The sequence below is a fragment of the Pinus tabuliformis genome, chromosome 9 (assembly GCF_031772625.1).
Source record: "Pinus tabuliformis cultivar Carrire ecotype Pingquan chromosome 9, CPIR1, whole genome shotgun sequence".
NCBI lineage: Eukaryota > Viridiplantae > Streptophyta > Pinopsida > Pinales > Pinaceae > Pinus > Pinus tabuliformis.
In genome coordinates this window covers 1,834,927,392-1,834,944,874 of record NC_142307.1, presented here as the reverse complement: position 1 = coordinate 1,834,944,874, position 17,483 = coordinate 1,834,927,392, and the positions used below count along the sequence as shown (strand labels likewise).

Genomic DNA, 17,483 nt, shown 5'->3' with positions numbered 1-17,483 from the left:
TTGAAGGATTTGAATTTTTCGAATGCTTCATCTTTGTGCTTCATAAGTTCTAACCAGACAAACCTGGAGAAATCATCAATGAATAATATCAAGTATTCTTCTCCTCGAGGTGTCCTTTTCCTGAATGGACCACATGTATTTGTATGAACTAGCTCAAGAGGCATGCTAGCTGATCCTTCATTTTCTGGAAAGTTAGTTCTGGTTTGCTTTCCAAACTGACATGATTTGCATATGGTTTTGTCTGGAATTTTGATATCTGGAAGATCGCGAACTGCCTGATATCTGCATGCTTTCCTTATTTGTGAAAAGCTTAGATGCCCCAACCTTCGATGCCATAACCAGTGTTCATCATCCTTGCTTAGATAGCATTGCTGTTGTCCTTCTTCAAATATGTATAGATTATTTGGAGTTCTTTTACCTTTGATCACCGTTTACCTGTATCAAGATCACGAACAAGACATCCATTTGTTCTAAATATCACCTCGGTTCCTTGATCACACATCTGGCTGACACTTAGAAGATTATGTTTCAATCCATCAACATACAAAACATTTCCAGCCTTGACCTTTTCTTTTAACTGAGCAATGCCTTTTCCTTTTATAGTTGCAGGAGTATCATTTCCAAAAGAAACTTTCTTTCCCTTTTCTAGAGCAGAATATGACTCAAGTTTTTCTTTATCACCTGTCATATGCTTCGAACATCCACTGTCAATGTACCATAGATTTTCCTGTCCCTCTGCATAAAATGCTATCCCACATCTTTCTGTTTGTGGTTCCTTTATTCTCCATGTTTTGGTGCTTGAGGCTTGTTCCTCTGTCTGCTGAAACCTGCTTCTACATTCAGAATCTTCATGACCAAAGTTATTGCAAATAGAACATTCAACTTCATTTTCAAGAGCCGAAAAGTTGTTATAGGTCCTTTTTGTAATCCCAGTGATACTTCTTTGCTTTTGAGCTTCTCTAGTCATGATTGTTTTATATGCGACAAATTGAGCTGCTTTGTGACCAAAGTTATGGCAAGAGAAGCATTGTCCATTGAAGAAACTTCTGCGGTTATCAAATCTACCAGCCAAATGATTGTAATTTCTATTGTCATCCATTCTTGAAGCAAATTGAGAAGATTTTACCTGTGGCTGGTTGTAGCTTTTGTTCACCCTTAAGAAGGATTGCCCCTGGTTTACCTGATAGTCTTTGTTTGTTCTTGATGTAATTCGTCCCTGCTTTACCTGGTGATCTCCATTGTGCTTTTGCTCATTTCTTCTTGCTGCATCAAGATAACTCTTTGAGGTGGATGCTTGAGAAGTTTCTCCATTATACCCCAAACCTGTTTTGTTTAGTGGAGAACGCTGTACATTGATGATCTCATCCAGAGTTTCAGATCCTTTGAAAAATTTAAGATTAATAGCCTTTGTTTTCTCAATCTCTTTTCTAAGGCCAACAATTTCACCTTCTAATTTTTCAAGATGTTTTTCCTTTTCATCAATTTGAAATTGTAGAGTATCAATGATCATATTCTTTTCTTCTATACATCTCTTGAGTCTAGTAATTTCTTCATAAAGGCTATCCACATCTATAGCATCCATATAATCATCATCTTCAAATGCCATTAACAGTTTATAGTCATTACCTCGTTCATCTTCATCACTATTTGATAGACCATCACTATCTTCATGAGTGTAGTAGCTCTTCTTATTTGCGTTCTGTTTCTTGTTCCATCTAATAGGTTCCTTTCCTTTGTCGATCTTATCCTTATGAGGACATTTGGCAGCATAGTGACCTACTCTTCCACAAGCAAAGCATTTGAAGGGCAACTTACCTCTGAACCGTCCAGCACCCCGTTGAAGATTTTTGACAAAATTTGATTCTTCTTCTTCTTCTGACCCATGTCCTGATTCATAGTACTCTCCTTTGCCTGAAGCCTTGAAGGCAGCTTCTCTCCTGTCAGATGGACCTCCTTTCCTCATTTCATAAGCAGTTAGAATTCCGTGTAGCTGAGACATAGTAAGTGTTTGTAGATTTTCCTTTTCTTCTATAGCAGACACTTTAGATTCAAACTTGGGGGACAAAGATCTTAGAACCTTTTCAACCACAATGGCCTCTTTTATTTCTTCACCCAAGTTTTTCATGCAATTAACAATCTCATCTACCTGAAGGAAATAGTTAGCCACACTTTCATCATTATACATTCTGAGATTCTCATATTGAATTCTGAGGGTTTGAAGTTTAGCACGCTTTACCTGTTCATCTCCTTCGTAGCTCAAGACAATCTTGTCCCATATTTCTTTTGCAGATTTATATTGCATAACCTTCACAAATTCTGTTTGAGATAAGCATCCTAGTAGAGTATTGACTACTTTAGCATTTGTATCATATTTCTTCTTCTCGGCCGCATCTGTAGGAGTAGCTGAAGGAAAAGTGTAGTCTGTATCTATGATATCCCATACTTCTGTACCAAGAGATTGAAGATAGGCAGTAACTCTTACCTTCCAATAATTGAAGTTTGTCCCATCAAAAATTGGAGGCCTGATTGATGCTTCCCTCTCGTAGTTGCTCATGATGAATGATCTTCCTTCAAGCGATCAAGCTTCTCTGAAGGACCTACTCTGATACCAATTGTTGAAATAATACTGAGAGGGGGGGTGAATCAGTATTATCAAGCCAAATATTTCTTTTTCAAATTCCAAATGATATACGCTACTTCAGTTAATACAACCCGCGTATATACGCAACTACAGATAAAGAAACCCGCGTATATAAATCAGACTTATAATTTGAATTATCTTTCAGATGTCAGTTATTAATCTGTGATTCAGATGCACATAAACAGTACCAGAAACAGTGAAACAGAGCAGAAGACAGTCACACACAAGAACACAAGATATAAGGAGGAAACCCAATGTGGGTGAAAACCCCCTGCTGCAATTCGTTTCTATCTTCTTTTAGTTAGAAACTTCTCTTTACAATGTCTTGTACTGGAGCAGACTTTACCAGTACGCAGGCTGCAACCTGCAGAGAGCTACAACTCTCTCTCTCGTTTTCCAGCTTCCCTGGAAGGGAGCTTCAACCCCCTTAGTTCTTGTACTAGCTTGAGATACTAGTACGCAGGCTCCTACCTGCAGAAGGCTGCAACCTTCTCTTTGCTTTCAGGGACCTCGTTTCATTAATTTTCAGACTGGATCCACAAGTAACATCAATCAAACATCAAGAATTTCTGCATAACCCAAACTCCTTTTCACCAATCAAAAGCTGAAACAACTAAGCACTCCTCTGACCACTGAACCCAGAACACAGTAACTGTAATCAAACACCAATTCTGAACCCAGAACACTGCAGCAATAAAACAAAAGCAGTTAGAACATAAATCAAGACATATACGCTACTTCACTGTTCATCAACCTGCGAGTATACGCTTCTGTACCACAACCAACCTGCGTATACGCGTCTTTCATTCACAGAAAACGCGTATATACGCACCTTCAATTCACTGAACCTGCGTACAGATCTATAAAGGATAATTTATTCTTTTAAGCATTCAGACATCAGTTAGCCCAGATTTATAGATCAAGAGTGCGCCACATATAACAGATCAAAATCATACAGAGATACCAATGTTCAAGCCTTGAGATTTAGATCCATCAATAGTCCTTATCCTTCTTGCGCTCAGGTTCCACCTTCATTCAGATCTAGATCTGCACCATAACCCAATCACCCGTATTCCAGATCTATCACAATATCAACTATTCAATCATTCAGATGATGCCTTGCCACATGATCTACTTCCTCTTTTATAATTTTAGGCCTTCCTCAATACCACGGTCCAAAACCATAATAAACCAATACCAAGGGCCAAAAACCTGGGTTCAACTCTTCTGCCGAGATACCATGGTCCACAACCAAAGGTTCAAATTCCAAGGACTAACAACCACGGACCAAAAATAAGTTTCCCATCATGTACACGCTTTTATGTGCATAAAAGTGCGTGTATACGCACACTCGACTTCGGAACGTATAAACTGCGTGTATACGCGTCTTCGGCAAGATGTACCTGCGTATACAAGATTTCCTTCATTCTGAGCACTTGAACTGAGATCTGTCACCAAAGTGAGTTGCCATCAAGGACAACACCTATACCATAGTGCCACATCTGTGCCAAAATGCCAACAATATCATCACACGTCTCATAACCGTGGGATATTTTTGAATTTTAGACCCCTCATTACAGAGTATTTTCATTATTGAGATATACTCTTGTTGCAAGCAATAGTGAATGTAGTTTCTTGTCCCACTTGTAATCAATAATTTCCCATATAGGGAGATATTTATATGAATCCCCCTTATAGAAAGTCTCTTTGGCCCTGCCCACACCCTCATAAATGTATTCCATTGGAGGTGTGTCTCATCCATGATCCTCAACACTTTCACAAGGGGCTCAGTCATGTTGACAACCTAAGTGACTTTCTCTGATAAGTTATCCTTAAAGAAAGACCTATTCACATCAATTGCTTCTAGTTTTGTGTTGTCTTTTCAAATAACCAAAACATCTGTCTCAATGCTTAATACTCATTCAGAAGGCTTTGGAGGGAGATAAAGTTTGTGGCAAAGAGTGTGACAGCAGAGTGACTGAGCTTCCTATGTGAACTCTCTCGTAACGTTAAACACCCGAGCATGGTTATAAATGTACTTGTTTATTCATTTGCACTCATGTACAATATCTTGCACCCACTCCAACTTCCCTATGTCCTCCAAAATTAGATCTATGCAATGGTCAGCACATGGGGTCTGAAAAATAGTAGAATATTTTGCACATAACAATTTTTCAGTTGCTACATTATTTGCGGCGTTGTCCATGTTTACTTGGACAACATTTTTAACCCCAACTTCTTCCACAACATCTGGTAACAATGAATATATCAGATTTGCGTCCTTTACATGTGAGGATGCATCAGTGGATTTCAGGAACATGGTTCCTTTAGGGCAAGCCACAAGAAAATTGATGATTGTTCTATTCATCTGATCTAATTACTCATTTGACAAAATTTGGCAACCTGTAGTCTCCATGAGCTTTTAATGCCTTCCAACTGTGCCTTCAAACACTCCAACTCTTCATCCAGAGCTTTCCCCCAAAGTCCACCATAAGAGGGGGCTTTGTATTCAGGGCCAGCGTTTGCAATTGCATCTACCACAAGCTGATAAAATGGAGTATTTGCAAGGTTAAATGAGAGGTTGTGGTACATATCTGCCTCCTTCCTTTTCTTTTGCTATAACTATTTAAGGCTGGTCGACACCCTGGAGCTACGCAAAGATGGAAGAAAGGAGAGGAGATACTTGGACTTGCCCCAGCATTTGATGGGCAACTAATTGAAGGTGCCATTTGAGATCTACCCACTGCCCCAACTTCAAATTTGTCCTAGCTCTCTCAGTATTTTGGTTTTTGATGGCTTGCAATGTAGCTTGCATTTCAGTTGTGACTTCTGCAGGGAACCCATAAAAAACAGTGACATTTTTGCACACAACTCTAGCTAGGTGGTGTTTCAAGCTGTTTATGCCCCCATACATAATGGAACAGTACTTGCACTTTACTTGATGGTCATCATCTGAAACCACTCGGACACAATGTTCCCATGCCTTATCAAGAGGCCTTTTGGACTTTTAGGTTCCATGGATGAGAATGTGGATTCGAAAAACGTATGGCAGAGTTAGAATTGTGGTTGTCTAGACTACAAGTTTGGCATCATTTAAAATTTAATTCTTAAATTTTATTTTTTTATAGCCCATCTTACAGGCATGTAGGAGGCCATCTCTTCTCACAAGCTTGGTGGCTAAGGGCCTGTAGGATGCCATCTCAGCCCATAGGCCTGTAGACAAAGATGCCATCTTACAGTCCTGCAGGATGACATCTCTGGGGCTGTAGGATGCCATCTCAGAGGATGGCGTCCTACAGCCCTATAGGATGCCATCTCAGAGGATGGCTTGTAGGATGGATTCTGGGCAGAGATGCCATCCTACAGGCCTTTAGGATGCCATCTTAGCCCACAGGCTTGTAAGCTTCTGGACAGTGATGTCATCCTGCAGGCCTGTAAGATGGCATCTTTGTCTACAGGCCTATGGGCTGAGATGGCATCCTACAGGCCCTTAGCCACCAAGCTTGTGAGAAGAGATGCCATCCTACAGGGTTTTAGAAAAGTATCTCTGTCTACTCACAGGCCTGTGGGCTGAGATGGCATTCTATATGCCCACATGCTTGTGGGCACAGATGCCATAATACAGTATATACAGAAAAGCAAAAAAGCACTAAATTACTAAAACAAATAATTGCCCACTTGCCTGAACTTTGAATACTGAGAGCCTGAGAGTCCGAGACCTCCTTCAGACAACGATCTCCTTCACATAACAATCTCCTTCACACAGTAGATAGTGATGAATTGTAGCCTACATAGAACAGCCAGCTTATGATGATGAAGCCTCCTTCAGTTGCCCTCTTAAATGATGATGAACTGAGCCCCCTTAGTGACAAAGCACAACAGTCTTTTAAGGAAGAAATGGCTTATGAAAATAAATGGAATGAGAAAGAATGTCTTTATAAATACTACAACGCTCTCAACTATCTCATTCCGCTCTGAAGCAATGCTGATATGGTCAAAACGCATGTGCGGGCCTTTTGTGGCGCACTTTTGAGTTCAGCTGAGCCTGGGTCGGACTCCCAAGTTTGAATCAAGACTCCCAAGTCTGAGGCAAAGCTCCCAAGTTTGGTGAGCCTTGAGGAGTTTCAGAGGAGTCTTGCGGAGTCAGGAGTATTACAGAAGAGTTTGCAGGATTGACTCTTGTCAATGGTGACTCATATAGACTTTGGAGTCCGAAAATCATCTAACAACACTGTTTTAAACTATAGTATAGTAGATCTTAATATTTTATCCAAAGAATCGATTATCTGATGTTTTCCTTTTAGAAGGTCAGTAGAATAGGTTTTCAGTATATCTTGATTAGAGTAGGATAGACACAAGAATCAGATGTTCCATGTATGTATGTTTGAGTAGTTCTTGCAATTTTAAAAGAATTTTAATACAATAAATATTCTGCCTTTTGACCATGCGTGTTACGGATTGCAGGTCTTTCCATCTATACAACCGAGAGAACTTTGCAAAATGCTTTTTCAAACCATGGGAAAGTTGTTGATGGTATGTGTGTTTATGTTTTTGTTCTCTATGAGTTTACGCATCATGTCCTTAGTGCACTGGTTGAGTACACTACAATCTTATAAAAAATAATTTGTGCAATCTGGTTACTGCAATCTCTTTGGAATATATGCCTTGCAGTTAGAATAATAATGAATAAAACTACTAGAAGATCAAAAGGATTTGGGTTTGTGGAATTTGCTACTGAAGAAGAAGCAAGCACAGCTCTGAAAGAGATGAATGGCAAGGTACGAAGGTGTTTGTGTATCTTGTTAAAAGTGATATTGACCTCTATTTTGGTTTTTGTTTTTCCTAAAAGTGTATGGAAATATATGCAGATTCTGAACGGCTGGCTTATTACCGTGGATTATGCGAAACCTGCGCCTCGCAGTGGTCGGGCTCCTAACATGCCACAGAACACACCTGATATGAACAAAGAAACAACTGCTGAAGCTGCGGATGATTTAACAAATCCCTAATTTTTTCTTCTGGATCATTAATATCTTTTTGCATCTACCATGTGTTTGAAATCAGGCAGTGGTACTTGCCCACAAGAATTGTGCAAATTATGTTAATTGTTTTTCTGACGTATCAATCTAGATCATTAAAGGTAACATTCGTGATTTTTCCCTGCAATTTGTTCATATTCTAACAAGTGCCCACATTTGTTTACCATAATCAGGAGGGAATGCATTTTAACAATTTTATTATTCTTCCATTGTTGTGGAAGGATCAATATTAGATCAAGAATGTACAAATATAGATGTAGTGGCACTGCGAAAGAAAAAGGGCAAAAAAACTGCGTTGAAGCAACTAACTTATGAACATACCTTTAACAAGGGCAGCCTCAGCATATAGGTGAGGGGTTTTACATATGTATTTTCAAAGGGTCATACATATTATCTATATATATAGATGAGGGGTTTTATATAGGTATTTCCAAAGGGTTACATGTTTCAACTAGGTTTAGGCTAAAGGGTATTACCAAACTATGTGCGTGCAAGTTGTAAGTTCTATGTGTTTGAGGGAAATGTGTTTTTTATTTTTTTCCGTGGAAAAAGTACGTAATTTTATTCATAAAAAAAAATTACATGTTGTAGATGCTTATGGCATATGCAGATGGCTGTCCATGAAGAGGACAAATTACAAATGAAAAATAAAATAAAATCAGCAAGCCTATACTTTTCTGCCCTTCTTTTTCTCCACCCTTCGCCAACCCTCAAAGTCGGGAGCGGGTGCAATGATGGCCTGCTGGTTATCCTGAGTGTTCAATGGAAGTTCTTTGTCGGATTCTGATCCTTCAGATCCATGAGTTCTTTTTATGCCACTAACTTCCAGCGGTGGTTCTTGACGCTGATGTATATTGTTTGGCCCCAGATGAAGGTCTAGGGTATTTACATCCTGTGTACAACTCTGTTCCATATTTATATCAGGTTCTGCTTGGTTCCCTGTAGGTTCTGTCTGTATGTCCTCTTCTTCCATCAGATTTGTATGCTGCCATCCTTTGGGCTTTTTTTGTTGTTTTTTGTTTCCTTTAGGGTCCTTTCTGGCCAGTGGGCAGGTATATTGAAGGTGTCTTGTTTGCATGCAGCTGCGGCATCTGAATGCAGTGTTCTCATAGTCAAGGGGTTGAGTTCTCAGAGTGTTGTTATAGTTCAATGTAATGTGATTAGGGAGTCCCTGACTTAGGTCCACTTCTATGCAAATTCTAGCGAATGAGAAGATTCCTCTGCTAACTCTACCTTCATCGACTTTTAGGAATTTCCCCAAGGAATTTCCAATGGCAGATAAGACTGTGAGATGCCAGAAGTGAAGAGGGAGGTTATGTAGCCTCACCCAAACAGGCATAGTTGAAATTTTCATAGAGTTTGCATCAAATTCAGCAAACCAGGGAGTAATAAAAAGGCCAGCGTTGCCCCAAAACCAAGGCCCATGATTGATAATATTGTCACGTTCTTCTTCTATGTGGAAACTAACAATGAAAAAACCTTTTGAACATAGGTGTATATCACAGTCAAGTGTCCATGACAAGTAAATCCATTGATGTAGAGCATCGGATTTTGGCCAAAATCCATTAAATCTACAAATGACAGCATTTTTGGAGAGTTCAGTGTGTAGATCAGTTACCTCTGGTAGAGTCACTTGGAGCATTGGGGATTCCAGTTTTTGTTCCACTATGTAGGGACCTGGTAGCTCTGGTGCTGACGCTGATTTGTGCTGCATTTTTTTTTTCCCCTTGACAACATCTCAAAAGGAGCATGGAGTCTTTGAGCTGGTTCCATTGCAACCTCCACGTAGTCTCAAAATAAGAAAAATGGTTGAATCATTGTTGATCCTGTTAGCCTCCTGTTGCAGCAGGGGTTCATCTTTCATGATTGACAGTTTTACATGCCAAACATGTCGTCCTTTGCATCCTGCAATGCTCCATATTTCCAGAAAAAGGCCAAAGAAGAGGCCATGAAAGTGTGACAGTCCAAATGCCACTGTTGTATTCCAATTTTGATGACTTAACCATCTTTGAAGAATGTTCTGTTAAGGGAAGTCCAAACAGCTTAATCTTGGCTTCCCTAGGTTTCAATTGCTTGTTTTAGAATATAGAGAATTGATATTTGTCCAAACAGTTTAATCTTGGCAGATTTATAGATAGGTAGAGAATCAAAGGAGCCCAACTGCTTAATCTGGGCCCTTGGAAGAAATAAGTGTAGATTTAGATAGGAGGGTAGTCAAAAGAAAAATTGTAAAGCAGGGTCTACAAGTCTAAGTGCACCCAAAACAAAAAGAAGAAAAAATGCTAGGTAAGTAGGCTGGGTAGGTAGTTTTTGAGGTTGCAGAATGTTGATATGTGATCAGTTTTGTATTTTAAAGTGATATTGTACTTCAGATCACAGGTACAAGGCAATTTTCATTTGGAGGAGCTCAAACTGGACATCTCTAACCTCCCCTTCTTCTTCTTCCCCAAAATCACTCACTAATTTCTCTGAAGAGGTCAAGATCTGCTTCATTCCTCTTAGTTTCATCATTTTCCATATCATTTGCCTGTTGAAGATCTGCTTCACTCAAAGATCTCCATTCTTCCTCTATGAATCACTTTTCCCCCTTTGATAGCCTAAGATCCACATACTTAGTGCTTTTTTGTCACTTCCATATTAACTACTGACTCTGTTATGTAAATCCTTATCTGTGTTCCCCTTCCTACTAAAATTATGTTAATAGGTCCCCTATATACTTATCCCCTCCCCCTGGTTGAAACATAACCATAAGTTCATTGGGAATTGCTAAGTTTATCTGAAACTCAGCAAGAACCCTCATCTCCACCCTCAAACTATCTCTTCATGCATATTACTCCACCACACAGCATAAAATTCCTTTCATGTGTATAAAAAACCATCTTATTTGACTTATTTTCACCCTCCCAAGGCATAAACCCCTCGTTTGCCTTAAAACCATTCTCAAACTACACAAATCCACCATTCTAGGCTTTTGGACCCCTTTCGATGCCTTAAAAACCTGTTAAAAACCCCCCAAACTCCGCAAACCCAAGGTTTTGGACCCCCGCGGCGCTGTATTAAGATTCGAATATTCATGGGCCCCGTCCCTAAACCTCCGTCGCCTCATCTTTGCCGCCAACCGTTAGATCTGGCGCGTCGTAGATCAACGGTGGGCGAGTCTTTTCCCCAGCGAAGCCGCTGAGGGTTTAACGCCCAGGAGATCGGCGGTTTTACCATCGTACTCTCACCACGCGTCACCCTCTCGGCTGTGGCGGAGCCCCCTTGCCAATACCACTTTTGCCCAAAGGCAGTGCGCCCAAAACCGAAAACCGCCTCCGCCCCGTGACGTCATCCTGCTACGTCATCAACATGTGTCAGGGCTCCTGCCAAGTCGTCACTGCCACCGTGTACCGCCATGTCACCTCCTCTGCCGTATCGCCACATCACCTCCTCCACCATACCGCCACGTCACCTCCTCCACCATACCGCCACGTCACCCGGCCGTACTGCTGACGTCACCCTGCCACGTCACCTCCGTACTGGGACCCACTACTGACGTCACGCTGACGTCATTACTCAAAAAGGCGCAAAAGGCGAAAATCGTGCTTAGGAAACCCAGATTCAAAATCTGAGGCAGTTTTTCATTTGCGATTAGCGCTGCGCATGGCTACGGGAAATGGGCCAAAACGGAAAGCCCCTCATCGTGCAGCCCCCAGCAAGCCCGAAAGGTGCAAAATGACCCGTTTTTTTTCGCGAAGCATTCAGAAAGAGGCAAACACACTTTTAAAGCAACAGAAGGCCGAGCAGCTGCCATGAAGGATCGATGGGACAGTCTAAACCATTCAGAAGATATTAAAGACTCTAGGATCAGCGCCAAAGAGTATCAAGAAGCGGCAAAGAGTATCAGTTCAGCAACATCAAATCAGGTAAAAATTAATAACCTTCATCAAAGTCAGCAAAGCAGTTAAGACCATTTAAAAGCCTATCTGGTCGGGATTAGTGCACATTAATGCTAGCAAAACAGCAGTAAAACCAAGTTAGAGGTGGAGATAAAGGACAAATCACAATTATTACAGGAGGACTGCACCGAGCTACCCAGGACAGACATTAACTCAATTTTGATACAGCTGCCCTCAACGCAGCTCAAAGAGATTTTCATGCATTTATTTATGGATAAGATTAGGTTAAAGTAATCATTTTCTTTCAGACATGTTTAGGTCGGCTGTAATAGATTAGTTTTTGGATAATTTTCCCTATATATACCGACCCTCTGTATTGTTTAAAGGGTTGGTTGGTTGATAATCCTCATTAGAGACTTGCACTGGATATTTGAGATGTTTTACTTAATCAAAGATTGCTGAAAAGCTTTGGAGGAATGACTGTCTGCTCTGTGTCTAATGGTTTGAAGAACTGAATGCGGAATTCTTGTGCTGCTATATGAATCAATAAGTTTTCCTTACCTATGTTATTTCGATTTCGCATATGCTCAAGTCACAGAACAAAGGATTGGTTTAAAATTTGCTTGGTTGCACTCTATGCTCAGTTTCTGTGGCTTCTTGATGTTTTCTCTTGAATTAGGCATAAATATGAATTCTGTTATGGCTCATGTTTGACCTATTTTCATATATGAATGACTGTTATCTAGGAATTCTTAACTGCTCCTAGATAGGGCTCATTTGTCTTCTTTCTGCTAATATGAATTAGAGATTCTTAATTGCCCCTCATTCCTTAGCCTTTAATCCATCTCTTTTACCTTGAATGATTGTTTCATACGTAGTTAGCTTGCTCCATATTCCTTCTTGTGACCAAGAAAACGCACCAGCAGTCCTACTCCTTGACTGCACGCCCAATGGTTCTAAAACTTTCATGTTGTCCCTGCCTCTTTACTTGAAAACATCATCCTTCCCACCAAAAAACAAAACAAAACCCCTTGAACTCAATAACTAGCCTAAAAACATTATCAACAAAGCTAAATCTGAAAGAGAGAGCCCTCTCTGATTGCAGGTGGGCTAGAACCTGCAGTCCAAAGATTGGTCTGTGGTTACCTCGGCTGTATCCTTTTGATGCCGACCATAAGGACAACCTGAGTGATAACATAATGGCGACTCCGCTGGGGACCTCCTTAGTTATTTTCACAAATCAAGTTGGAAAACTCCGAAGGAACAAAAATCAGTGCTGTCTGTTCCTTAAAACTACAGATGAAGTCTGAATGTCGGCCAGGAAGCCTTTGAAACTGTTCTTGCTTTGCAGTTACAGGAGTAAATAAATGCCGCTTCAGTCAATCTTCATGCTAGGTTTAAACTACAGATAGCTATCCGCGTAATTTAATCAGTGCCTTGCCAATTCTAAAAATATTCGCAGAAAATACCAAAACAAATTCAAAATCTGGCTCCCAAAAAGAATTCTCGTTATACTAGGTCAAATCCAGACCCAAATCCACCCACTTCTTTTGAAAATCCGAACATAATCCCAAAAATCCTTAGGAAGCAAGAACAAAGAGAAGATTTTGCTGATAATAGTCCTCAAGTAGTTCGCCCAAGCAGTGTTCCAACCCCTGTCAAAGTCTTATTTCGTTCAACCCCTGCTTCCCCTTGTTCATCATCTAATTCCCAAAGCACTCCCTCCACACCTCCATTCACTACACATACTACCATTGCCACTACTGTTGTTCCAATTGTCCCGGTTGTTCCACTCATCCCTGTTGTTTCGGTCGTCCCTGTAAACATGGCCAATAGATATGCACCCCTGCAATTACCTGCAAACCCTGGGGCTATGCCTCAGGATTATCAAACTAAAATTACATATTTTGATGGAACTGGCACTTGCACAACCCTTCAACATACAAAGAAGATGCAAGACTATTTTGAGAACTATGAAATAGATGATGATAGTGTGAGAATGAAAATTTTTGTTCAAAGTTTAACAGGTGATGTAAGAACTTGGTTCAGATCACTTGCTGCAAATTCCATAACCACTCCGGATGAGCTTTACCAATCTTTTACTAACAGATGGGAGAAAAAGAAAGACCCCTTGCACATGCTTGCTGAGTACGATACAATAAAAAGAGGCCCTCAAGAGTCTGCCCTAGATTACTGTGCAAGATTCAATAATGTCTATAATGCAATACCACAGAACCTGAGACCTCCACCTGACCTTGCCTTGTATAAATTCCCTGATGGATTCGACCCAGATATGGCTTACCAGTTAAAAGAAAGAGCCCCTCAAACCCTTGCAGACATGCAAAATGTTGCTGTTAGCGTAGAGGCCAACCTGATTGCCAAAAGAAATAGAGCTAGAATGGAGAGAAGAACCACTTTCAAAGAAGAACCCACAGCCTTAGATCAGAAACTTGATGCTATTATCAATGGCATGCAAAGGCTGGGAGACAGATTAGAAAGTGTTGAGAGGAATTCATCATGGGAAGGACAACAGTCCAATACAATAAGAAACCCAAATTTCAGGAAAACACAGAACACAAATGCTGGTAGGTCTAGTCCAGACCATGATATAAAACCACCTTTTCATGAAAATTATGCGGAAGCATCTACATCTAGTGAACCCCTAGAGGACACTCACATGAACCTGGTGGATTCGAGGGCTGAGCAACAAATTTTCCTAACTCAACAAGACCAAGATGAGCATGACTTTAATCAATTTCAGACTAAGTCTGGTGAGTCTTTTGATTTTAAATAAGGCTATGATACTGCTGTGTATGAGGTCTACAAACAATATAAGCTGAGAACTAGGACCATTGAAATTCCTGAACCTAACAAACCAAAGGATGGCAAACAACCCAACAAGATTAAAGGCAAGACTGTCATAACAGAACCAGCTGATATACCTGTCCCAAACCCGCATCAAGTAACTGTAGAGGACATAACACAAATGCAGCCTTCTATTGACTAGCCTCTGCCACATTCTTCCTCGAAAGAAAATTTGAACAACATTCCAAAAAGCCCTCCTAAAACAGAAAAACCGTAATCAGACACTTCCCATAACACTGATAAACAAGGCTAAGTTGCTGATACTCCAATGGAAAAAGGGAAACTTGCTTCTCACATTACTAAAACCCAATCTGAAAAATCATTTGTTATGAAACCAGCTCACAAAAAGATAGAAAAGAGAGATCCACGACTTAGAATTCAGCCTCTTCGAGGGGCCAACCTCCTTTACATTACATAAATGAACAATTCTTGGATGATACAAATGAAAAAACCTCCTTTCTATATATAGGAGTCTAAGGGTCACAATATAATCAGAGCCTACATAACAATAATATTATAAGGCACAAAAATAACAATAGAGGGATTCTATGTGGCACAATAATAACAATATGGGCACTACATGGGCACAACAATATAAATAAGGGGTATAACTACAATAGTAATGGGGTAATCACTAGTATTATAGGGACCCAACATGCCCCTCTCCTTCAAAAAAGTGTTGTCCTCAACGCTTGAGTAGTTCTGGATACTTCTGCATAAAATTCTCATCCTCCCATGTGGAATCTTCAGCGGATAAGTTCTTCCACTTGATAAGATACTCTGAAATTGATCGATTTCGTAGCTGTCGAGTTCTTGTTTCTGTGACTGCTTCCGGTTCCAATATAATTTTTCCTTCCTCGTCAAGTTCTGGCAATATTGTTTGAACTGGGAGCTTGTCGCCTATAACCTTCTTTAAACATGAAACATGGAAAACTGGGTGCAATCGAGAAGCTGCAGGAAGCTCCAATTTGTATGCCATAGTACCAATCTTTTGCAACACCTTGTACGGACCATAATACTTTGGTGATAATTTATTATCCTTCTTAGCTTGCTTGAGGGACATTTGCTTATATGGTTGTAGCCGTAGGAATACCCAATCACCTACATCAAAACTTCTTTCACTGCGATGTTGATCTGCCTGTTGTTTCATTCTATTTTGTGCCAACACGAGGTTATCCTTTAAGAGTTGGAGGACTTGTTGTTGATGTTCGATGTGATGTTCCACTGCCTGAACCTTAGAATTTTCTCTTAAATATGATGTGATGGATGGTGGTTGATACCCATAAAGTGCCATAAATGGGGTCATTTTTGTTGCTGTATGGAAGGAAGTGTTATACCACCATTCAGCCAGAGGCAACCATTTGACCCATTGTGTCTGTTTATCAGATACAAAGCAACGAAGATATCCTTCCAAACATTTGTTTACTATCTCAGTTTGCCCATCAGATTGAGGATGATAAGATGAGCTATGAGCTAACTGAGTACCAAGACAAGAAAATAATTCTGTCCAAAAATTTCCAGTGAAAATGGGATCTCTGTCACTTACAATAATCTTTGGGTTTCCATGTAGCTTTTGAATTGTTTCCATAAATGCAGTAGAAACTGTACTGGCTTTAAATGGATGTGATAATGCACAAAAGTGTGCATACTTGGTAAGTCTGTCAACTACCACCATGATGACACTCTTTCCCTCAGACTTGGGTAAACCTGTGATAAAATCCATTGAAACCTCCTCCCAACGTTGGCTTGGAATGGATAAAGGTTGTAATAGACCCGGTGTCTTAATTGTTTCAACTTTATTTTGTTGGCAAACCAAACATTCCGCCACAAACTTTTGAATATCTGATTTAAGGCCATCCCAAAAAAATTCCTTCTTAACCCTGTGGTAAGTTTTTAAAAATCCTGAGTGCCCTCCTAAGGGAGAAGTGTGCAATTCCATAAGAATCTTTTGTTTTAGCTGGGAATTCTTACAGAGGTATAAGCGATCTTTGTACCATAACGAATCATTTTTCCAGCTAAATGTATCAGAAGTACTGGAATCTTGTTGTAGCTTTCGAATAAGTGCCCACACTTCTTCGTCATTCTTCCATTCCTCCCTTGCTTCGTTTATCCAATCTGGTTGGATAATAGAAATGGCACACAACAATGCTTCCACATCCTCATCCTTTCTTGAGAGTGCATCTGCCACCACATTTTGCTTCCCTTTTTTGTAGATGATTTCAAAGTCATAACCCAACATCTTTGTGACCCACTTTTGTTGCTCTTCAGAGGATAATCTTTGTTCTAAAAAGTATTTAAGGCTATCATGATCCGTTTTTACCTTGAAGTGTCTTCCCATTAGGTAGGGTCGCCATTTCTTAAGTGCATGGAGTATTGCCAACATTTCCTTCTCATAAATAGCTTTGCTTAAAAACTTTCCCTTGATTGGACGACTTTCAAAAGCAATGGGTCTTTCATCTTGCATTAGAACAGCACCAATTCCATTTCCTGAAGCATCACATTCCACAATAAAGGTTTTTGTGAAGTCCGGTGTAGCTAAGACCGGTGCTTGGCACATTGCCTCTTTAAGATGTTCAAAGGCCTTTGTTGCTTCCGAAGTCCATGAAAATGAATCTTTCTTCAATAATGTTGTTAGAGGTGCTGCTATTCTCCCATAATTCTTAACAAACTTGCGATAATACCCTGTCAACCCAAGAAATCCTCGCAGATGCTTTATGGATGTGGGGATTTTCCATTCCTTAATGGCTTTAATTTTGCTAGGGTCTACCTTAACTCCTTCATGAGATACAATATGACCCAAATATTCCACCTCCTGGACTCCAAAGAAACATTTGGATCTTTTTGCATATAATTGTTTCTCCTCCAATAGTTGTAGCACCCTGTCAACATGTTCAACATGATCCTTCCAAGACTTGCTGTAGATTAGTATATCATCAAAAAATACTAACACAAATTTTCTAAGGAATGGTTTGAAAATTGAATTCATCAAACCTTGAAATGTTGAAGGTGCATTGGTAAGGCCAAAAGGCATGACCAAAAATTCATAATGACCCTCATGAG

The 17,483-nt window shown here is 40.1% G+C and overlaps 1 protein-coding gene across 1 annotated transcript in view; it reads left to right on the top strand.

Moving 5' to 3' along the window:
• The window catches only part of LOC149156129 (organelle RRM domain-containing protein 1, chloroplastic-like), a 45,346-nt gene extending 37,547 nt beyond the window's left edge, over positions 1 to 7,799 (top strand). Inside the window, exons 2-4 of the mRNA XM_089441673.1 lie at positions 7,106 to 7,174; positions 7,313 to 7,419; positions 7,510 to 7,799. Coding sequence (XP_089297799.1) covers positions 7,106 to 7,174; positions 7,313 to 7,419; positions 7,510 to 7,650 — 317 coding nt within the window. The 3' untranslated portion in view covers positions 7,651 to 7,799. The remainder of the gene's footprint in view (positions 1 to 7,105; positions 7,175 to 7,312; positions 7,420 to 7,509) is intronic.
• The last annotated feature ends 9,684 nt before the right edge of the window (positions 7,800 to 17,483 follow it).